Source organism: Scyliorhinus canicula, chromosome 8 (genome assembly GCF_902713615.1).
Source record: "Scyliorhinus canicula chromosome 8, sScyCan1.1, whole genome shotgun sequence".
NCBI classification, from domain to species: Eukaryota; Metazoa; Chordata; class Chondrichthyes; order Carcharhiniformes; family Scyliorhinidae; genus Scyliorhinus; species Scyliorhinus canicula.
The window spans coordinates 75,131,692-75,155,830 of NC_052153.1; the positions used below are offsets into that span (position 1 = coordinate 75,131,692).

The following is a 24,139-nucleotide window of genomic DNA, read 5'->3' on the forward strand; positions in this document are numbered from 1 at the left end:
CCGCTCGAGCTGTCAGTCTCTTTGGTGGGAACTCCGGTCCCAGCGGATAGAATTCACGTCAGCAGAATGTTGGCCCCATTAGCATGTCCTAAATTGCTCCCCGAATAACACTTCCAACGGGAATGCGAACTGCATGCAATTCAGTCCCAACGTCAACACCTAGTCTCCCAAATAGCTATAGGCTATAAGTTGTAATTTGGTAATTGCAAATTTACTACTTGCCAGTTAAACCTTTCTAACTAGAGTTAAATAGTGATCTGTATAATACAGTTTGTGTACATTTGGATCTTTTATTCCAGTTGTGCAGTCGGGGGTGAAGTAGCATAGTGGTATTGTCACTGGACTAGTAATCCAGAGACCCAGGTAATGCCTGGGTCCCGGATTCGAATCCGACCATGATGGTGAAATCTGAATTCAACAAAAATCTGTACTTAAAAGTACAATGATGACAATTGTCATAAAAACCCATTTGGTTCGCTAATGTTCTTCAGGAAAGGAAATCTGCCGGTCTTACCCAGTCTGGCCTACATGTGACTCCAGACACACACACTGATATTGTTGACTCCTAACTGACCCCCCCCCCGGAAATGGCTTCGCAAGCCACTCAGTTGAAGATCAATTAGGGATGGGCAACAAATGCCAGCCCAGCCGGCACCTCCCACATCCCAAGAACGAATTTTTTAAAAACTCATGGGGTATTGTAAAAGTAGCACATGCTTGTGAAACCTCATTAACCTTGTGCTGAAGGGGTCAACAACCTAAATAATTCAAGGTTATGTGTAGGTAATTTATTGGACACTTTGATATTATAAGTCGGTGATATAAGTGCATTTAAAATGTGCACTTACCAAAACAAAAAGTAAAGTGTTGCAATTGTAAACATTCCCATTTTATTAATTGGAAGTGTAGAACAGTAGTGATAGGCTGGTTACAATTCCACTGATTTGAAAATTAATTTGCACTTGTTTGAACTATGCAGTTATGGGTGTAAGTAATTGATATTGTAATGTTGTTTCCATTATTCGACTTCTTCCTTTTCAGTGTATAAACAATGAGGCAAGAACTTTGAATGTCAACAGCTCACTCATGTTACCTGACAAAACTCTCCAGTTTGTAAAGGATCACCCTCTGATGGCAGACCCAGTTAAACCCATTGGGAATAGACCTACATTGGTGAAGAAAAATGCAAACTATATACAGATTGTTGTGGACAGAGTTAGAGCGCTTGATAAGAAACTCTATGATGTCATGTTTGTGGGTACAGGTGAGCCCTTGTAAGAATGTGGAAATTTATGACGGTATTTTGTGGTGGGCAGGTATATCCATTGTATGCTGGTTTAAGGATGGAGACTTGATCAAAGGTACAAGAACTAGCTGAGCACATAAAAAGAACAAAGCAATTGCATAAATAAGCACTCTTTGATGGAGGAACTCCATGTGCAAGAGAAAAGCGTCATTAACACTGGGCAAAATTTTGAACACACAAGGGGAATCTCTACTGGGCGTAAGCTTTGAGACTGTCAGAGAAACTCTGAAACAAAAAAAAGTCTGAAGCAAGCCCAAGAAGCAAGCAATAGATATCCCAATGTCAATTGCTAAATGGGCATGCCACAGTGCAGTACTATTTTACCTGTAACAGCATCATTTCCACTTCCCTCCACAGGCCCATAATCCCTTAGTCCTTACACAATCAACTAGTAACCATACCCAAAACTGAAAAAAGAGAGAATAAGACCTTTAATGACTGCTTTGGCATCATACATTCTGATTCTTTGTACTGTATCACTGTTAAGAAAAATCAATTTGCCCTTCCCTTTGAACCTTTCCTTTTAGAGAGATTGCAGTCAAAGTGAATTTGCTGCCTCTCTGCACAAGCCGCACAAGACGAGAGGGTTATATGGCCCTACAGAAGAGTCTTTTACACACCTATTTAATTATTTGAACACCACTTTTGTGAAATAAATTATGCAATCAAACTGTATGGATCCACAAATTTGTGTTTGTACTTCACCATAGCATTAGCTTTTCATCTAACTGCCTATTTATGAGATGGGGCAGCAGGGTAGCATGGTGGTTAGCATAAATGCTTCACAGCTCCAGGGTCCCAGGTTCGATTCCCGGCTGGGTCACTGTCTGTGTGGAGTCTGCACGTCCTCCCACTGTGTGCGTGGGTTTCCTCCGGGTGCTCCGGTTTCCTCCCACAGTCCAAAGATGTGCGGGTTAGGTGGATTGGCCATGCTAAATTGCCCGTAGTGTCCTAATAAAAGTAAGGTTGGGGGGGGGGGGGGTTGTTGGGTTACGGGCATAGGGTGGATACGTGGGTTTGAGTAGGGTGATCATGGCTCGGCACAACATTGAGGGCCGAAGGGCCTTTTCTGTGCTGTACTGTTCTATGTTCTATTTAATAATAATAATCGCTTATTGTCACAACTCTGCTACCAAATTCTCATTCACAGTTTCAATCCACTCATCACTCCTGTTGCTCATTGGCCTGTATTGGCTCCTAGTCCAGCAACACCTTTATTTTAAAGTTGTTATCCTTGCATTCAAAGCCCATAGGCGGGATTCTCCGCCGGCTGGATTCTCCGTTTTGCCGGTGCCCGCGGGTTTCCCGACGGCGTGGGGCTGCCGCACAATGGGAAACCCCATTGACTGGCCAGCGTAACGGAGAATCCTGCCGGCGGGTCGGGGCAGAAAAGTGGCGCGGCAGGGCGGAGAATCCCGCTCTCTCTCTTTATTTCACTAACCTCCTACAGGCCTCCGAGATCTCTGCTTTCCTCCAATTCTGGTCTCTCGTGGATTCCTGATTTCCATCATTCTTCCATTGGTGACTGCATCTTTAGATTTCTAGGCCCTAAATTCTGGAATTCATTTCCTAAACCTCTACCTCCTATTTTGAGTTTCTTAAAACCCATCTCTTCCAGTTCTCGCTCTTCCCATCTCATATTTTGGAATATGTTTGTCCTCTTCTAAACCCAGCTGTGCCTTATGCCATTCCCTAACCATCTGTGGAACAGGCAGTCCACACTCAAACCTGTTGTAAAGTCTATGAAGCCAGTCTGAAGAGAATATTCTTTTAAAGTTTTCAACCTGCTTTTTCAGTAAACCCTACCTGATGAAGTGTCTGTGAACAAGAATTTGTCAATCATTGGGTTGCATGGCTCCAAATTTCCCATTCTATCTTGAGACAATGCTACCAACTTACGGTGGGGTAAATAGGAGTTGTAAGCAATGATGGATCGTATTGGTTTTTTATACTTAATACTTACTTTGTTGCTGTGAAGCCCCCAGGTTTGCTGACAATAATTCAATATTAAACATCCATGTTTTGGCTTAATGGCTCCAGTGATGTGACTCCCAGAGAAAAGTGCTATTTTTTGTTCTCCAGGGACATTGGATGGGATTCTCCTATCGGCGACGGCAAATTCGCGTTCGGGGATCGCCCAGAAAATCAAAGTTCCCGGCCAAATCGGGGGTGGCGCGCTTTCGCGATGCTCCACCACCTCCAAAACATCGAGAGGACATTGCCTGAGGCCCGCCCCCCCCGAAGCCTGAGGCCCGCCCCAATGCTCCGCCTCCCACCGGCCGAGTTACCGACGGCGTGGCGGCTGCGGACTCGTTGGGAACTCGGCTAGCGGCTGCGGACTCGGTCCAGCACCGCCACAGTCGGGGGAGGACCGATCCGCGGGCAGGGTGGACTTTACCAGGGGCACTGTGGGGGGGGGGGGTCCGGGGCGCGCAAGTCGGTCAAATGGGGGGGCACTATCTCGCAGGCCGACTCTGTGAGCGGCCGGCGCCATGTCGCACATGCCCAACCACGGACCCGCCAATTCTCCAGGCCGTATCGGCAGCGTAGAGCCGGATGCTCTACGCTGCCTTGATGCTAGCCCCCAGCCAAATGGAGGATCGGTGGCTATTTTGCACCAAATGTTCGGGCGTAAAAAGAAACCGTTCCCACGCTGCCGTGAGGGCATAGCCTCACAATCGGAGAATCCAGCCCATTATTTTCTACTCGGATGCATAGGAGGATCAGACCAGACTTTAGCATTCTGGCAATTGATTACTGAAGCCAGCCGCCTTTAAAGCACAAGCAAAAATGCAGCTTAAAATAATACAAAAGAAAATCTGTAAAATTGAAGTTAAAAAGTAGAGAGAAATGCAAGGTCAAGACATTGAAGTTATAAATCTTATAAAAGATTTGTATTTCATGATCTCAGAATGTCTCAAAGTACCTTACAGCGAATTAAGTACTTTTTGAAGTGTAAGTTGCTATTGTAATGTAGGAAATGCAGCAGTTAAACTTTGCACAAGCGGCAATGTGATAATGATAGGAATTCTCTTTTGTTGTGATAACTGAGGGATAATTATTAGCCAGGACACTGGGGAGAACTCCCTCAAAATAAGTACCACTGGATCTTTTACATTTACCTGACGGGGCAAACAGGGTCTTGATTTAACATACCATGTGAATGATATTGCTCAGTCTTTTAACAATATATTGTGAAGTATTGCATTGCAATTTAAAGCTACTCCTGATTTGTGTGGAGGACTTAGATAGAAAGTTTTTCCATCATCACAACATGCAAATTGAATACATGGAGAATCAGAATACATGATACCAAAGCAGTCATTAAAGGTCTTATTCTCTTTTTTTTTAAAGTTTTGGGTATGGTAACTAGTTGGTTGGGTTAGGACTAAGGTATGGGCCTGCGGAGGGAACTGGAAATGATGATGTTACAGGTAAAATGGTACTGCATTGGGACATGCCCAATCAGCAGCTGACATTGGGATATCTTTGGCTTGGGGATTGGTGAATGTTCTGCTTCTCCCAACAATTCCCTCGTGCTTGCCAAGAAATAAACTGGAACGTGCCAACCCAAGGGAAGTGTAATTAATGTTGTCCCCAGTCCTGAACAGGTTGGAGGAAAGTAGAGTTCCTGGACGGAATTCTACTTTCCCCAAGCCAAAGAGATCCCAATGTCAGCTGCTGAATGGGCATGTCCCAGTGCAGTACCCTTTTACCCGTAACAAACTGCAATGGTAAATTTATACAAAACCAGAAGTGTAAATATACAGACAATGTGCGAGTTCTGAAGCCTGAATAATGGAAATACAAGGCTATGTTTACAGGTGATGAAAATGGATGTTCTAAAATGCACTTATGTTTTTCAGATAAAGGATTACTGCACAAAGCAACTAACTATGGTAATGAAATGCACATAATTGAAGAATTGCAGATTTTCCCTGATTCTGAACCTGTGCTGACATTACTCCTGTCTAAGGGGGTAAGTGCAAACTACATTAATTTATTGTATATTTGTCTCAAGATGATTATAATAATGAAGATAATCTGGTACAGGAGCCTGAGTTGCCTCATTATCAGAACATATTTTAAGAGCATTATTATGATGCTATCTTGTAATGTAGTACCAGGTCTAAAGTACCAGGAGCTCTACTGCCAACATTTGATATTGGAAATGATAATGATCTTTTTTTTAAATTAACCTTTCATTCAGCATATTTGTCATGTCTCCCTATCTGTGTTGTCACCTTCAACCTTAAAACCGACCCGGAACTCCACTTTCCTCCAGTCTGACCTCTTGGGCATCCCAGGTTTCCTTTGCCCCTCCTATTTCAGCCAAGCCATCAGTTATTTAAGCACCTAGCTCTGAAATTCGCTCCCTAGACCCTTCTGTACCTTTGCATCTACATTTTGGCCACAAATCTAGTGGCTCAGTGTCAATCTTTGGACGATTATGCTTCTGTGAAGCACTTTTGGATTTTTAGAATTGAAAGATGCTAGTTGTCATTAAAACGTTGTATTTAAATATTTATAGAACCATATAACTCATACAGTGCAGATGGAGACCATTCGTCCCATCGGGTCTGCACCAACTTTCTGAAAGAGCACCGTATCTAGTTTCACTGTCCTGCCATATCCCTATAACCCCACCTAACCTGCACATCTGTGGACACTAAGGGACAATTTAGCATGGCCAATCCACCTAACCTGCACATCTTTGGACTGTGGGAGGAAAGTCCGTAGACACGGAAAGAAAGTGTCCACACAGGCAGTCACCCAAGGCTGGAATTGAACCCTCTGTACCGTAGCCAAAGAAAAAATGCTAGAAAATCTCAACGGGTCTGGCAGCATCTGTAGGGAAAGAAAAGAGCTAACGTTTCAAGTCCAGATGATCTTTTGTCAAAGGCTATCTACATTGAAAACAGATGCAAAATACCTGTTCAACGCTCCTGCCATTTTGCATTTTCCCATTATTAATCCCCTAGCTCACCATTTAAGGATCTAATGCTCATTTTAGACCATAAGACCATAAGACATAGGAGTGGAAGTAAGGCCATTCGGCCCATCGAGTCCACTCCGCCATTCAATCATGGCTGATGGGCATGTCAACTCCACCTACCAACATTCTCCCCGTAGCCCCTAATTCCTCGCGACATCAAGAATTTATCTATCTCTGCCTTGAAGCCATTTAGCGTCCCGGCCTCCACTGCACTCCGCGGCAATGAATTCCACAGGCCCACCACTCTCTGGCTGAAGAAATGTCTCCGCATTTCTGTTCTGAATTTACCCCCTCTAATTCTAAGGCTGTGCCCACGGGTCCTCGTCTCCTCGCCTAACGGAAACAGTTTCTTTGCGTCCACCCTTTCTAAGCCATGTATTATCTTGTAAGTTTCTATTAGATCTCCCCTTAACCTTCTAAACTCCAATGAATACAATCCCAGGATCCTCAGCCGTTCCTCATATGTTAGACCCGCCATTCCAGGGATCATCCGTGTGAATCTCCGCTGGACACGCTCCAGTGCCAGTATGTCCTTCCTGAGATGTGGGGCCCAAAACTGGACACAGTACTTCAAATGAGGCTTAACCAGAGCCTTATAAAGGCTCAGTAGCACATCGCTGCTTTTATATTCCAACCCTCTTGAGATAAATGACAACATTGCATTCGCTTTCTTAATCACGGATTCAACCTGCATGTTTATCTTTAGGGAATCCTTGACTAGCACTCCCAGATCCCTTTGTACTTTGGCATTATGAATTTTCTCACCTTTTAGAAAGTAGTCTATGCTTGGATTCTTTTTTCCAAAGTGCAAGACCTCACATTTTCTCACGTTGAATTGCATCAGCCATTTCCTGCACCACTCTCCCAAACTGTCTAGATCCTTCTGCAGCCTCCCCACTTCCTCAGCACTACCTGCCTGACCACCTAACTTCGTATCATCGGCAAACTTCGCTAGAATGCCCCCAGTCCCTTCATCCAGATCATTAATGTATACGGTGAACAGCTGCGGCCCCAACACTGAACCCTGTGGGACACCGCTGGTCACCGGCTGCCATTCCGAAAAATAACCTTTTATCCCAACTCTCTGCCTTCTGTCAGACAGCCAATCCTCAACCCATGCCAGTAGCTCACCTCGAACACCATGGGCCCTCACCTTACTCAGCAGCCTCCTGTGTGGCACCTTATCAAAGGCCTTTTGGAAATCCAGATAGACCACACCCACTGGGTTTCCCTGGTCTAACCTACTTGTCACCTCCTCAAAGAATTCTAACAGGTTCGTCAGGCACGACCTCCCCTTACTAAATCCATGTTGACTTGTTGTAATCCGACCCTGCTCTTCCAAGAATTTAGAAATCTCATTCTTAACGATCGATTCTAGAATTTTACCAACAACCGAGGTTAGGCTAATTGGCCTATAATTTTCCATCTTTTGTCTTGATCCTTTCTTGAACAAGGGGGTTACAACAGCGATCTTCCAATCGTCCGGGACTTTCCCTGACTCCAGTGATTTTTGAAAGATCTCAACCAACGCTTCCGCTATTTCTTCAGCCACCTCCCTCAGAACTCTAGGATGTCGCCCATCGGGGCCAGGAGATTTGTCAATTTTAAGACCTTTTAGCTTTTTTAGCACCATCTCTTTTGTAATGGCAACCATACTCAACTCAGCCCCCTGACCCTTTAGAATTTTTGGGATATTACTCATGTCTTCCACTGTGAAGACAGACTCAAAGTACTTATTAAGTTCTCCAGCCATTTCCTCGTCTCCCATCACTAGCCTTCAAGAATCAGTTTGAATTGGCCCAATGTCTACTTAGGCCTGTCGTTTGTTTCTCATGTATTGAAAGAAACTTTTACTATCATTTCTTATATTACTGGCTAGCCTGCCTTCATATTTGATCCTCTCCTTTCTTATTTGTCTCTTTGTTAACCTCTGTTTGTTTTTGTAGCCTTCCCAATCTTCTGATTTCCCAGTGCTTTTGGCCACTTTATAGGATCTCTCTTTTTCTTTGATACATTTCCTGACCTCCTTTGTCAGCCATGGCTGTCTAATCCCTCCCCGGATAATCTTTCTTTTCTTGGGGATGAACCTCTGTACTTTTCTTTTCTTTTTTTAAATACTTACAAAACTAGATAGTAAAGAGTTCCTAGCTAGCACGGTAGCCGGCGTCGGTGCAGGATACACACCGACCCCTGGCGATTCTCCAACCCGGCAGATTCTGCCTTTTACCATTTTTGAAACTCGGGCCTTATCTGCTGCTGTACTTTTAGGTTTATGCTTTTTGTACCGTTGCCACACTCTGGTTATCATTACCCACATCTCTACACTGCTGTACTGTCTTGTCCTTTTTATTTTGCCACATTTCCTCCCGCGAAAGCCCTGTCTATTGCCCTACTTGTACGACTCACTGGAACACTGGTCCCACCATGGTTCAGTGAACATCGTGCCAGTGCCCCATGAATTGAAACCCATCTCTCCTGCCAATCTTTGAACCACATCTATAATGTTATTAACCCTACGCCATTTCGCTCATGGCTCAGTTAATAATCTAGAGATTCTTACCTTTGTAGTTTTGCTTCTTCATTTGGCATAATCCCCAAGCAGAACCTAGTTCTGTTTATGCCGTTGGTGCCCACATGGACCACGACAACTGGATCCTCCCCATCCCGAGTTGATGGCTGTATCCGAAGGTCAGACTCCAGTTCACCAACTCTGAGCTGGAGTTCCTCATGTTGCAGACACTTACTGCAGATGTGGTTGCAGTGGGTCACACTGGCATCCAGGATCTCCAATATTCTGCAGCTGCAACAATAAAAACGGCCTCCCTATTCTTTCCTTTTTCTCCCCTCCTTAAAGACAGTGGCTTCACTCAATGCAACTGTGTTGAGTAATGAATCATACCTGCAGTGCAGGTCTAAACAAAAGTGTAGCCAAACCAAGCCAGAGATTGATATGCATATGGGATGGGGGTGGGGAGGAATGCCATACTCTGTCCCACTGTCAATCCATTTTATTTTGTTCATGGGGTGTGAGCGTTGCTGGCAAGGCCATCTTTTGTTGCCCATCACGAACAATCTTTGAGATGGTGGTGATGAGCTGCCTTCTTGAACTGCAGCCATCCATGTAGTTTAAATATATCCACAGTGTTGTCAAAGGTCCAGATTTTGATGTAGGTGAAACTGTGATATATTTCCAAGTCAGGATAATGTGTGACCCAGAATAAAATCTTCAGGTGACGGTGCTTGCCGACCTTGTTCTTCTAGACAGTAGAGGCTGTGAGTTTTAAAAAGTGTAGTTGAAGGAACCGTGGCAAGTTTCTGCAGTTTATCACACAGATGGTACATACTACCGGTGATGGAGGAAGGAGGTGATGGGGTGGTGGATTCGGTCCAAATTGAACAGGCTGTTTTGTGCCCTGGGTGGTGTTGAACTTCGAGTATTGCAGGTGCTGCACCCGTCCACACAAGTGGAGAGATTTTCATCACATTCCTGACTTGCACCTTGCAGATGGTGGAAAAGCTTTGGAAAGGTTAGCCAGGAAGTGGCTTGCATGCCGCAGAGTAGTTATTCTTTGCCCTTTTCTTCTAATCGCAGTGTTTATGTTGCTTGTCCAGTTAAGTTCCTGGGCCATGGTGACTCTCTAGATGTTGATGGCTGCTCCAGTGATGGTAATGCTATTGAATGTCAAAAGGAGGTGGTTAGATTCTCTCTTGTTGGATATAGTCATTGACTGGCACACTGTGGTGCACTCGTGTCTGAGGAGTTGTGAATGGAACTGGATACTGTGAAATTATCAGCTAATAATCCCACTTCTGATTTAAGATGAAGCGCAGATCATTGATGAAACAACTGAAGATGATTGGACCTAGGACACTATCCTGAGGAACGCATGTAATGATATTCTGGGATTGAGATGATTGACTTTCAACAACCACAGTTATCTTACTTTATTCTAGGCATGGCTCCAGCCAGTGGAGAACTTTGCTTCTTCTTCCCATTAACTTCAGTTTTAGTAGAGCTCCCCGATGCCGCAGTTGGTCAAATGCTGCCTTGTTGTAAAGGAAGTTACTCTCACCTCATCTCTGGAATTTGGGTCTTAAAAGACCCAAACTAATGATAGATGGGAAAATATCTGCTCAATGGCCAGACATCTTCAGAACTGGGAATTTTAGTGCGGAGAGTTTTTGTTTTGATTTTAGCGTTCCATGCTACTTTGATCTCTTCTAGTAATGTTTGATTATATTTGATGGTGTTCATAATCTTTCTACAGCTCAGCAACACTAGTTAAATTAATAGAGTATTCATGTCATTCCACTTGTAGGACAAAAAGAATCTTTATGCAGGATCTCATTCTGGCGTTGTTCAAGTCCCTGTTGCTTTTTGTGAAAAGTACAGAACTTGCATGGATTGCATTTTGGCAAGAGATCCCTATTGTGCCTGGAACCCCCAAAATAAAATCTGCACCTGGATTACGAAAGAGGATACCGATGAGAGGTTTGTGTATGTAACACAAAATATCGTAAATTTATATATCTATTTTGGCCATCCAGTGGGCTTTCGTGCATATGCTATGGTATTAGAGTGTATTGATGTTTGGCTTCGCCCTGCTGTACAAAATCATTATCATGCAGCAAATTTATTGAAGTAGTATATTACTTGTCTTATTGCTGCTGAAAGATGTAGGGCCTTAATATATTTTAAATGTTGTTTATCTAGCACTATTTGTGTCTTAGAGCCACTTCCTCCCAGTTGATGATAAATCAAAGTTTTAGGTATTTAAAAGAAAATCAAATATCCAATCATTCAAATTAAGCAAATTAAATAATTTTGCAAGTTGCAGCTTCATGCATATATGATTATCTGAATTAAGTGACTTGCAATCAAATTGTGGATTGTACAATGAATGTCCCCTATTTTCCACAATGGATTTTGATTTCTCGTATTTGTTTAAGGTGCAATTGCTTATTTTTTCTTCTCACCTTAAAAAAGTTTCATTTTATTTAAGGTGGCACGGTGACGCAGTGGTTATCACTGCTGCCTCATGGCGCCGAGGACCTGGGTTTGGTCCCGGCCCCAGTTCAGTGTTGGGTGGAGTTTGCACATTCTCTCCATGTCTGCGTGGGTCTCAACCCCGCAACCCAAAGATGTGCAGAGTAGGTGGACTTGCCACGCTAAATTGCCCCTTAATTGGAAAAAAAGAATTGGGCCAATTTATCTTTTTTTTTTGCATGACTTTCTACCCCTTATCTACTACAGTGGATTTGGGATCTTACTGAAACTGTATTTGAAGTATCTTTGCTGAGGGGGGTTGTAACTGCTGCTGAACGAATGGACGTTGGTCGGGATACTCTGGGGCCACTCGCTAAACCCGGGACTCGTGATGGTCTGCAGGATCCCATGCGGGCCAAAATCAGGATTCACGCCAGACTGCAGTCCTGTTGCGAGTCTTCGTGCCCGGCCATAGCGGGTATCCTGATGTCCCCGTCGAGCTTCCTGCTCAGACCTGCCGGGACCATGCAAAATAGAGCTATTTTGCATCTCATTGTCTCAATGACGGCCAAAACGCACCACTCTACAGCCAGCTTAGATGCTCCAGTGTGAATTGGTTCATGTATTGAGGAATATGGATCTGGCACTTTGCAGTCCAAGGGGTAGCAAGATAGCAAGTACCTTCCCAACAATTGCCGCCAGAGTGCCAAGGGTGGGGGTCAGGGGGGGCTCGCACTGGGCTGGAGATACTCAGGTCGGGGATCCTTCCAGGGATGGGGCTTGTTTGACTGCTGCTCTCACCATCTGCAGCCTTTAAACCCTTTAGACAGTCGGTCAGTATGTAAAATTAAAATTTTCTCATAAAATGGAAATGTTCTCATCTGTAGACTTGTACCATTTAAGCAGTCACTCAGTATCTCAGAAATGCACATTCCTCATAATAAAGTGAAAGTATTCTTATCCAAATCCCTAAACCCTTTAAAAAAATCTCTCCGTATGTCAACTTTAAATGTCTGTGAGATGAAGCTAAAGTAATCCCTTTAAAGTGGTGAAAACCTTTTGAAGTGGTTTTTGTAAATTCCATTTCATTGCCCTTGTGTGTATGCCTAGACGGCTGACAGCTTTGAACAGCATTGTTTACATTCAATTTCATGCCCTATTACCTGTTAAAAGCTTTCTGATAGACAGATCGAGGCAATTTTAATGGGGAGATTCAGATTGTTTATTTTTATAGCTCTGCAGGGATCCATTAACTCAGGGTAGCAGGTGTGTTCCTAACCATAGTTTTTTTTAGGCTGCCTCTTTGTGCTTCAATGGGTCCTAGAAAGTGCAGTGCTCCACCAGCTATCTGTGGGCGATTTATTGAGACCAGAGCTAAATATATCCGAGAGATTAGGTCCTGCCCCCCTCAATTGCAGTGTGGATCCGGTGTGCCATGGAATGGCGCAGTAAAGCAGATTTAGCTAAACAAAAATGTTCAAGTGCCATACCATGGCACATCAGGGTTGTTCCTAGCGCGAGCAGGAATCACTCTGGCTTTCCCACTGGCAGGAACACTTTGTCATAGATAGGGAGAATTGCGGCCGTTCTGTTCTCTGAATTGATCAGGAGCAGCTAGAAGTTTCCACGCCCAAGTGAAGTATTATATTTTGCTCCTGGCTTGAAATAAAAGGCATGTGTGGTGAAAAACTTTCCCAGGCACGTCTGACACATACTTGTTAATTATGTCACTTTTCATTTCAACTATTACCCGTCACCTGTGGTTCAATAATCATCTTCCTGCTTAATCAGAATGCTGTAGAATTAAACCCACACCAGAGTCTTGAGCATGTAACCAAGGCTGATACTTCAGTGCAATAATGAGGGAGTGCTACTCTATTGGAAGTGCCATTTTCCAGATGGCATGTGGTCCAGTCTTCCCCTTCAGATGAAGGTAAAATATCCTCTGATATTAGTTGAAGAAAAGTGGGGAGTTCTACCTGGTGCCCTGGCCAATGTTTACCCCTCAATATACATTGCAAAAGCAGATTATCTGGTAATAATCAAGTTGCTATTTGAGGGACCTTGCTGTGAGCTAATGGGCTGGCACATTCCCAGGTGACAGCAGTGACTATATTTCAAAAGTACTCAATTGGCAGTAAAGTACGCTGGTATGTCCTGAAATTGTGAAAGCCGCTCCAATATAAAGGATTTTTTTGCTCGATATAAATGTAAAGCCCAGGGGAATTAAGGGTTTTTGCATCTGATATGCTAGATACAAGACTTGTGTAGGTATATTGTACTACTATTTTCACTAAATGTTTTCTTAAAATATGTACCATGGTTGATTCCAAGTGTTAATTATGGACATGAATTGTTCTGTTTCCACAGCAATTTGGTGCAGAGTTTGAATGGGACTGCAGCTGCCTGCAGAGCTGAAGATGGTATGTGGACAAATGCTAATGCACTTCATTCACTGCATGTCTTTTAATTGTCACGAGCAGTTTAACATGTTCCAGATATCTAGATTTGGTAACTGATGGATTAAATCTTGGTTCCTGCTGTTCCAAAGACACTAAAGAATTGACAAATGATTGGTCTTGTGCATCAAGAAACTGGAACTTCCTGATGATCCACTTCTGTATTGACTGTCACAAAACTAATCAAATATTGGGAAGCAATGTAACTGAAAACTACGGTTAAATAATAAATAGAAACTTGGAAAGCTGCAGTGACACAACATCTTGAAGCATCAGAAAATGAAGTATATATTTGCATCTAGGATTGTTTTTTATTAATTCATGAGATGTGAGCGTCAGAGCAAAGATCAGCAATTGTTGACCATCCCTATTTGTCCCTGAGAAAATGGTGGTTCACCGTGTCATAAGCTGCTGGAGTCCTTATGGTGTAGGTACACCGGCACGGTGACAGTGATTAGCACTGATGCCTCACAGCACCAGGGTCCCAAGTTCAATTCCAACCTTGGGTGGCTGCTTTGGTTTCCTCCCACAATTCAAAGATTTCTTTTAAAATTTAAATTGCCCAATTCTGATAATTAAGGGGCAATTTAGTGTGGCCAATCCACCTCCCTGCACCTTTGGATTGTGGGGGTCAGACCCACGCAGATACGGGGAGAATGTGCAAACTCTACACGCAGTGACCCGGGGCCGGGAACAAACCCAGATCCTCGGCGCCGTGAGACAGCAGTACTAACCACTGCGCCATCCTGCCACCGCCCACAATCCAAAGATGTGCAGGTTTGGTGGGTTGGCAACGCTACATTGCCCCTTAGTATCCAACCTTTAGGTGGGCCTAGATAGAATGCTTATTTAGCGGGTCTGTGCAGACACGATTGGCCAAATGGCCTCCTTTTGCACTGTAGGGATTCTATGATTCTGTTTTTAAGGTAGTAGGTTGAGTGCCGAGTAAGTCAATTTGCCCTGGATGGTATTGAATACCTTGAGTTTTGTTGGAGCTGCATTCATCCAAGTACAAGTGGAGAGTATTCCATCAACTTGCTGGCTAGTACCTTATAAATGGGGGACAGACTTCGGAGAGTTAGAAGATGAGTTACTTGCTGCAGAATTCCCTGTCCTGCTCTTGCAACCACTGCATTTGTATGCCTAGTTTAGTTAAGTTCTGGTCAGTGGTAACCCCAGGATGTTGATGATGGGAGATTTGTGATGGTGTTGTTGAATGTTAGGGGGGGATGGTTAGATTCTTCCTTGTTGGGGATGGTCATCGTGCGGTACTTGTGTGACGCAAAGCCCAAACCTGAATGTTGTTCAGATCTTGTTGCATGCACACTTTAATCTCTAGTGAAATCTACATTGTGGAGTCTACATCATCTGAAGAACACAAAGTGGAGCCAAGAAGGTATCAAGGACTGAAGTGCCTACCTTTATCTAGATGCAGTATCTGAGTAGTTGTGAGTGGAACTGGAAAATGTGCAATCATCAGTGAACATTCTCACTTTGACCTTATTTTGGAGGGAAGATCATTGATGAAGCAGCTGAAGATAGTTGGGCCTGAGAAATTCCTGCAGCATTGTCCCATATTATGATCCCGGACAAGACTCCAACATTTGTTATGATACTGGACAGAAATCCCAATACTTTATTTAATTTGTAAGACTGTGAGGAAGGGATACTTCGCTCCAGGATTGATTTCGCCCATCAAATAGGCATATGGTATATTAAAACAAACTTTATTGCTAACACCGTGTTATTAACTTTAGCAGCATAATGACAAATAATAGCTTTCAAATACTGGTTAAACAATGCTTAGCAATACAATGAAACAATCTTAGCCACTATCTTTATCTCCACTCAAACAGAAACCCATCTGCGCCACAATCCACTTTTAAATACAGTTACCAGACTCTGGAATACTTGCTCTCAAGAGATGTCTTGGATAAACCATTTTGAGAAAACAGTATCCTTCAGGACCTAGCTTGCAGATTCTTGCCTGGCTCCACTACTGTTTAAACTGCCAGCCTTTGAAGTTGCTCTTATCCTGTCCCCAGTCTAATCTTTAACTGAACTGTTTTGAAAGAAACTGCTCGTCTGCCCACAGACAGAGAAACCTCACTGTATTTAGAACACATCCCAATCTAAAACTAAATTTCTTTAAACTGCAGCTTTAATACCTGACTGCTTCAGCCGTTGGCTCTTCCCATTAACTACATAATCTTACTAAAACTAAACACAATGTCTCTATTTGTCGACTCCCCATGAAACCCTCTTAATATAAACAGAAGTCTAATTGCCCAATGTTTACGATGCTTTCATTGCAGCTCTGTGTCCAAAAAGCCTGCTGCCTTTCAAACTAGGATTTTTAAAAACATGACTTCTGTAGCAGTTATACTCCTCCCCACCCACCCCCACACCCCGGCCTTTTTATCCTGACTGCACCAAATCCATATAATACGGTATATCTGAAATTTCTACATTCAGTACACCTGCGCCTGAGATGATTGGCTTCCAACAACCACAGCTATTTTCCTTTGTGTTAGGCATGACTCTAACTATTGGTGAGTTTTCCCTTTATTTCCATTGACTCCAGTTTTGCTCGGGCTCCTTGATGCCACTCAGTCAAATTCTGCCTTAATGGCAAGGGCAATCACTCTCTATAGCCCTTGGAATTCAGTTTGCTTAGCGCATGCTTGGACCAATGCTTTAATGAGATTTGGAGCCAAATGGCCCTGGTGGAACCCAAACCATTTACTGCTAACATTATCTGTCTCAACCCCAGTTTCACCTGCAGGGACCTGGATTTTGGACGACCGCCAGCAATGCTCGCGATCTACATGACAGCTGCTGTCTCTGTAGCGGATGCACGGCAGTAAGAGTGCTAGAGCCAACCCAGGGAGGACCCTGCACAAGAAAAGTCTGTGCCAGAGCCAGCCAGTGAGGCCCAAGTGCTGGCCATCCAACAAGCTGAGGAGGTGCATAGGAAGCACCGTAAGAGGCAAAGTATACCGTCTGTGCATATCTTCTGAGGAGCTGCTGGACTGCATGTACCGCCTCCGCCTCAGCAAGGAGACCATGCGCCGCCTGTGCCAGATGGTGGTGCACTCAGCACCAGGGTTGTGGGGGGGGGGGGGAAGAGGAGGAAGAGATGGAGGAGGACGTCTGCTCCTGGTGGCCATTAAGGTGAAGGTTGCCCTGAAGTTTTATGCCTCTGGCTCATTCTAAGGCTCAAGTAGGGACCTGTGTGGGATCTCTCCAATGCGCACAGTCACGGATGGGCATCAGACTACATCACTTTCAACCTGGATCAGGCCAAACAAGATGCTCGGGCAGCAGCATTTACCATCATCGCTGGCATGCCCCAGCTCCAGGGACGATCGATGACACGAATGTCACCCTCCGAGCACCAGTTCGTCATGGGGTGCCCTTCATCAATTGAAGTGTTTCCACTCTGTATGTCTGCGCCCAATATCCAGGCAACGTGCACGATGCATACATCCTGGCGAACTCATTGGTTCCCGGCACCTTCAAGGTGCTCCCTCACCGAGGGGTTGACTAGTGGGCGACAAGGGTTACCCTCTGTGGCCATGGCTAATTACACCTCTGCAGAGGCCATAGACTGAGGTGGAGAATTGATATAATGATGCTTATGCAGCAAACAGGAGTGTCATTGAGCAATGAATCAGCGTGCTCAAGATGTGCTTCTGATGTCTGGACCACTCGGGTGGGGCACTCCAATATAGCCCTCGAGGGTCTGGAAAATCGTGGTAGCTTGCTACGTCCTGCACAGCATCGCGCATCAGCGGGGCAACATGCTGGAGGAGGAGGAAGAACAGCAGGCATCTAACTAGGATGGTGTCCAGGAGGATCCGAGCGTGGGGCCTGAGCTGGCAGAGCAGGCCGTTCAACATGTGATCCAGGGCCACCGCACATGGGACAACCTCATCACCTCCAGATTTGCCAATTAAGAGGCCTTGCCACCAGCAGCTCCGCCACACTGCCCGCCCACATCATATCTGCCTTCCCCTGAGCCTCTTGCCCATTTCTTCTCCCATAGTCCATCCACCCCTTCCTTCTCCTTCAGTCCTTCACTCCACCTTCCCTCTAACCTTCCACTCCTTCACGCTACCACGGCTTCTGACCCTCATCCCTCTTTCCCCCCCCCCCCCCCCCCCTTCCCCCGGAGGGTCATACCAGCATTACCACAAGATGTTGGTCCTTGGTTGACAGTATCATCGGGTCTTGTCCTCAGGATGGAGGAGGATGATGACGACTCGCTGAGAGATGAGCTCTGTTGCTCCTCATTGTCTGACTCCTGTTTTTAAGATAACATAAACATGCAGCGCTCAACCGTTATTGCGCGAGTTTGTACTTGTGTTCCAGCCGCCACTGCACGTGTTTGGACTCGTGCTCCAACCGCTGCTGTGTGCGTTTGGACACTCGCTCCAACCGCTGCTGTGTGTGTTTGAACTCTCGCTCCAACCGCTGCTGTGTGTGTTTGGACTCTCGCTCCAACCGCTGCTGTGTGTGTTTGGACTCTCGCTCCAACCGCTGCTGTGTGTGTTTGGACTCTCGCTCCAACCGCTGCTGTGTGTGTTTGGACTCTCGATCCAACCGCTGCTGTGTGTGTTTGGACACTCGCTCCAACCGCTGCTGTGTGTGTTTGGACACTCGATCCAACCGCTGCTGTGTGCGTTTGGACACTCGCTCCAACCGCTGCTGTGTGTGTTTGGACACTCGATCCAACCGCTGCTGTGTGTGTTTGGACACTCGATCCAACCGCTGCTGTGTGTGTTTGGACACTCGCTCCAACCGCTGCTGTGTGTGTTTGGACACTCGCTCCAACCGCTGCTGTGTGTGTTTGGACACTCGCTCCAACCGCTGCTGTGTGTGTTTGGACACTCGATCCAACCGCTGCTGTGTGCGTTTGGACTCTCGCTCCAACCGCTGCTGTGTGCGTTTGGACTCTCGCTCCAACCGCTGCTGCAGGCGTTTGGACTCTCGCTCCAACCGCTGCTGTGTGTGTTTGGACACTCGATCCAACCGCTGCTGTGTGTGTTTGGAGTCTCGATCCAACCGCTGCTGTGTGCGTTTGGACTCGTGCTCCAACCGCTGCTGTGTGCGTTTGGACACTCGATCCAACCGCTGCTGTGTGCGTTTGGACTCGTGCTCCAACCGCTGCTGTGTGTGTTTGGACTCTCGCTCCAACCGCTGCTGTGTGTGTTTGGAGTCTCGATCCAACCGCTGCTGTGTGCGTTTGGACTCTCGCTCCAACCGCTGCTGTGTGTGTTTGGACTCTCGATCCAACCGCTGCTGTGTGCGTTTGGACACTCGCTCCAACCGCTGCTGTGTGTGTTTGGACTCTCGCTCCAACCGCTGCTGTGTGCGTTTGGACACTCGATCCAACCGCTGCTGTGTGCGTTTGGACACTCGATCCAACCGCTGCTGTGTGCGTTTGGACACTCGATCCAACCGCTGCTGTGTGCGTTTGGACTCTCGCTCCAACCGCTGCTGTGTGTGTTTGGACTCTCGATCCAACCGCTGCTGTGTGCGTTTGGACACTCGATCCAACCGCTGCTGCAGGCGTTTGGACTCTCGCTCCAACCGCTGCTGTGTGCGTTTGGACTCTCGCTCCAACCGCTGCTGCAGGCGTTTGGACTCTCGCTCCAACCGCTGCTGTGTGCGTTTGGACTCTCGCTCCAACCGCTGCTGTGTGCGTTTGGACTCTCGATCCAACCGCTGCTGTGTGCGTTTGGACTCGTGCTCCAACCGCTGCTGTGTGCGTTTGGACTCGTGCTCCAACCGCTGCTGTGTGCGTTTGGACTCTCGCTCCAACCGCTGCTGTGTGTGTTTGGACTCTCGCTCCAACCGCTGCTGTGTGCGTTTGGACACTCGATCCAACCGCTGCTGTGTGCGTTTGGACTCTCGCTCCAACCGCTGCTGTGTGCGTTTGGACACTCGATCCAACCGCTGCTGTGTGTGTTTGGACTCTCGCTCCAACCGCTGCTGTGTGCGTTTGGACTCTCGCTCCAACCGCTGCTGTGTGCGTTTGGACTCTCGATCCAACCGCTGCTGTGTGCGTTTGGACTCTCGATCCAACCGCTGCTGTGTGTGTTTGGACACTCGATCCAACCGCTGCTGTGTGTGTTTGGACACTCGCTCCAACCGCTGCTGTGTGTGTTTGGACTCTCGCTCCAACCGCTGCTGTGTGTGTTTGGACACTCGCTCCAACCGCTGCTGTGTGTGTTTGGACTCTTGATCCAACCGCTGCTGTGTGTGTTTGGACTCTCGCTCCAACCGCTGCTGTGTGTGTTTGGACTCTCGATCCAACCGCTGCTGTGTGCGTTTGGACTCTCGATCCAACCGCTGCTGTGTGCGTTTGGACTCGTGCTCCAACCGCTGCTGTGTGCGTTTGGACACTCGATCCAACCGCTGCTGTGTGTGTTTGGACTCTTGATCCAACCGCTGCTGTGTGCGTTTGGACTCTCGCTCCAACCGCTGCTGCAGGCGTTTGGACTCTCGCTCCAACCGCTGCTGTGTGTGTTTGGACTCTCGCTCCAACCGCTGCTGCAGGCGTTTGGACTCTCGCTCCAACCGCTGCTGTGTGCGTTTGGACTCTCGCTCCAACCGCTGCTGTGTGCGTTTGGACTCTCGCTCCAACCGCTGCTGCAGGCGTTTGGACTCTCGCTCCAACCGCTGCTGCAGGCGTTTGGACTCTCGCTCCAACCGCTGCTGTGTGTGTTTGGACTCGTGCTCCAACCGCTGCTGCAGGCGTTTGGACTCTCGCTCCAACCGCTGCTGTGTGTGTTTGGACTCGTGCTCCAACCGCTGCTGTGTGCGTTTGGACTCTCGCTCCAACCGCTGCTGTGTGCATTTGGACTCTCGATCCAACCGCTGCTGTGTGCGTTTGGACTCGTGCTCCAACCGCTGCTGTGTGCGTTTGGACTCGTGCTCCAACCGCTGCTGTGTGTGTTTGGACTCTCGCTCCAACCGCTGCTGTGTGCATTTGGACTCTCGATCCAACCGCTGCTGTGTGCGTTTGGACTCGTGCTCCAACCGCTGCTGTGTGCGTTTGGACTCTCGATCCAACCGCTGCTGTGTGCGTTTGGACTCGTGCTCCAACCGCTGCTGTGTGCGTTTGGACTCTCGATCCAACCGCTGCTGTGTGCGTTTGGACTCGTGCTCCAACCGCTGCTGTGTGTGTTTGGACTCTCGATCCAACCGCTGCTGTGTGTGTTTGGACTCTCGCTCCAACCGCTGCTGTGTGCGTTTGGACACTCGATCCAACCGCTGCTGCAGGCGTTTGGACTCTCGCTCCAACCGCTGCTGCAGGCGTTTGGACTCTCGCTCCAACCGCTGCTGTGTGTGTTTGGACACTCGCTCCAACCGCTGCTGTGTGTGTTTGGACACTCGCTCCAACCGCTGCTGCAGGCGTTTGGACTCGTGCTCCAACCGCTGCTGCAGGCGTTTGGACTCTCGCTCCAACCGCTGCTGTGTGCGTTTGGACTCTCGATCCAACCGCTGCTGTGTGCGTTTGGACACTCGATCCAACCGCTGCTGTGTGCGTTTGGACTCTCGCTCCAACCGCTGCTGTGTGTGTTTGGACTCGTGCTCCAACCGCTGCTGTGTGTGTTTGGACACTCGATCCAACCGCTGCTGTGTGCGTTTGGACTCTCGATCCAACCGCTGCTGTGTGCGTTTGGACTCTCGCTCCAACCGCTGCTGTGTGTGTTTGGACTCTCGCTCCAACCGCTGCTGTGTGCGTTTGGACACTCGATCCAACCGCTGCTGTGTGTGTTTGGACACTCGATCCAACCGCTGCTGTGTGCGTTTGGACACTCGATCCAACCGCTGCTGTGTGTGTTTGGACACTCGATCCAACCGCTGCTGTGTGCGTTTGGACTCTCGCTCCAACCGCTGCTGTGTGTGTTTGGACTCTCGATCCAACCGCTGCTGTGTGCGTTTGGACACTCGATCCAACCGCTGCTGTGTGCGTTTGGACTCTCGCTCCAACCGCTGCTGCAGGCGTTTGGACTCGTGCTCCAACCGCTGCTGCAGGCGTTTGGACTCGTGCTCCAACCGCTGCTGTGTGTGTTTGGACTCTCGCTCCAACCGCTGCTGTGTGCGTTTGGACTCTCGCTCCAACCGCTGCTGCAGGCGTTTGGACTCTCGATCCAACCGCTGCTGCAGGCGTTTGGACACTCGCTCCAACCGCTGCTGTGTGTGTTTGAACTCTCGCTCCAACCGCTGCTGTGTGCGTTTGGACTCTCGCTCCAACCGCTGCTGTGTGTGTTTGGACTCTCGCTCCAACCGCTGCTGTGTGCGTTTGGACTCTCGCTCCAACCGCTGCTGTGTGTGTTTGAACTCTCGCTCCAACCGCTGCTGTGTGCGTTTGGACTCTCGCTCCAACCGCTGCTGTGTGCGTTTGGACTCTCGCTCCAACCGCTGCTGTGTGCGTTTGGACTCTCGCTCCAACCGCTGCTGCAGGCGTTTGGACTCTCGCTCCAACCGCTGCTGTGTGCGTTTGGACTCTCGCTCCAACCGCTGCTGTGTGCGTTTGGACTCGTGCTCCAACCGCTGCTGCAGGCGTTTGGACTCTCGCTCCAACCGCTGCTGTGTGCGTTTGGACTCTCGATCCAACCGCTGCTGTGTGCGTTTGGACACTCGATCCAACCGCTGCTGTGTGCGTTTGGACTCTCGCTCCAACCGCTGCTGTGTGTGTTTGGACTCGTGCTCCAACCGCTGCTGTGTGTGTTTGGACACTCGATCCAACCGCTGCTGTGTGCGTTTGGACTCTCGATCCAACCGCTGCTGTGTGCGTTTGGACTCTCGCTCCAACCGCTGCTGTGTGTGTTTGGACTCGTGCTCCAACCGCTGCTGTGTGTGTTTGGACTCTCGCTCCAACCGCTGCTGTGTGTGTTTGGACACTCGATCCAACCGCTGCTGTGTGCGTTTGGACACTCGATCCAACCGCTGCTGTGTGCGTTTGGACTCTCGCTCCAACCGCTGCTGTGTGTGTTTGGACACTCGCTCCAACCGCTGCTGTGTGTGTTTGGACTCTCGCTCCAACCGCTGCTGTGTGCGTTTGGACTCTCGCTCCAACCGCTGCTGTGTGCGTTTGGACACTCGATCCAACCGCTGCTGCAGGCGTTTGGACTCTCGCTCCAACCGCTGCTGTGTGTGTTTGGACTCTCGATCCAACCGCTGCTGTGTGTGTTTGGACACTCGATCCAACCGCTGCTGTGTGCGTTTGGACTCTCGCTCCAACCGCTGCTGTGTGCGTTTGGACTCGTGCTCCAACCGCTGCTGTGTGTGTTTGGACTCTCGCTCCAACCGCTGCTGTGTGCGTTTGGACACTCGATCCAACCGCTGCTGTGTGCGTTTGGACTCTCGCTCCAACCGCTGCTGTGTGTGTTTGGACTCTCGATCCAACCGCTGCTGTGTGCGTTTGGACTCGTGCTCCAACCGCTGCTGTGTGTGTTTGGACTCGTGCTCCAACCGCTGCTGTGTGTGTTTGGACTCGTGCTCCAACCGCTGCTGTGTGTGTTTGGACTCGTGCTCCAACCGCTGCTGTGTGTGTTTGGACTCGTGCTCCAACCGCTGCTGTGTGTGTTTGGACACTCGATCCAACCGCTGCTGTGTGTGTTTGGACACTCGATCCAACCGCTGCTGTGTGCGTTTGGACTCTCGCTCCAACCGCTGCTGTGTGCGTTTGGACTCGTGCTCCAACCGCTGCTGTGTGTGTTTGGACTCTCGCTCCAACCGCTGCTGTGTGCGTTTGGACTCTCGCTCCAACCGCTGCTGTGTGCGTTTGGACTCGTGCTCCAACCGCTGCTGTGTGCGTTTGGACTCTCGATCCAACCGCTGCTGTGTGCGTTTGGACTCTCGCTCCAACCGCTGCTGTGTGCGTTTGGACTCTCGATCCAACCGCTGCTGTGTGCGTTTGGAGTCTCGATCCAACCGCTGCTGTGTGTGTTTGGACACTCGCTCCAACCGCTGCTGTGTGCGTTTGGACACTCGCTCCAACCGCTGCTGTGTGCGTTTGGACTCTCGCTCCAACCGCTGCTGTGTGTGTTTGGACTCTCGATCCAACCGCTGCTGTGTGTGTTTGGACACTCGATCCAACCGCTGCTGTGTGTGTTTGGACACTCGCTCCAACCGCTGCTGTGTGCGTTTGGACTCTCGATCCAACCGCTGCTGTGTGCGTTTGGACACTCGCTCCAACCGCTGCTGTGTGCGTTTGGACTCTCGCTCCAACCGCTGCTGTGTGTGTTTGGACTCTCGATCCAACCGCTGCTGTGTGCGTTTGGACTCTCGCTCCAACCGCTGCTGTGTGCGTTTGGACTCTCGATCCAACCGCTGCTGTGTGTGTTTGGACACTCGCTCCAACCGCTGCTGTG

At 48.1% G+C, this 24,139-nt stretch overlaps 1 protein-coding gene across 10 annotated transcripts in view; it reads left to right on the forward strand.

The window, feature by feature from the left end:
* The window catches only part of sema4d (sema domain, immunoglobulin domain (Ig), transmembrane domain (TM) and short cytoplasmic domain, (semaphorin) 4D), a 277,830-nt gene that overhangs the window by 203,498 nt on the left and 50,193 nt on the right, over positions 1 to 24,139 (forward strand). For 9 of the 10 annotated variants that reach the window (XM_038804752.1, XM_038804753.1, XM_038804751.1 and 6 more), the window contains 4 exons: positions 1,042 to 1,264; positions 5,173 to 5,285; positions 10,622 to 10,800; positions 13,660 to 13,712. In XM_038804752.1, coding sequence (XP_038660680.1) covers positions 1,042 to 1,264; positions 5,173 to 5,285; positions 10,622 to 10,800; positions 13,660 to 13,712 — 568 coding nt within the window. The remainder of the gene's footprint in view (positions 1 to 1,041; positions 1,265 to 5,172; positions 5,286 to 10,621; positions 10,801 to 13,659; positions 13,713 to 24,139) is intronic. The other variant, XM_038804757.1, reaches the window with a different exon arrangement.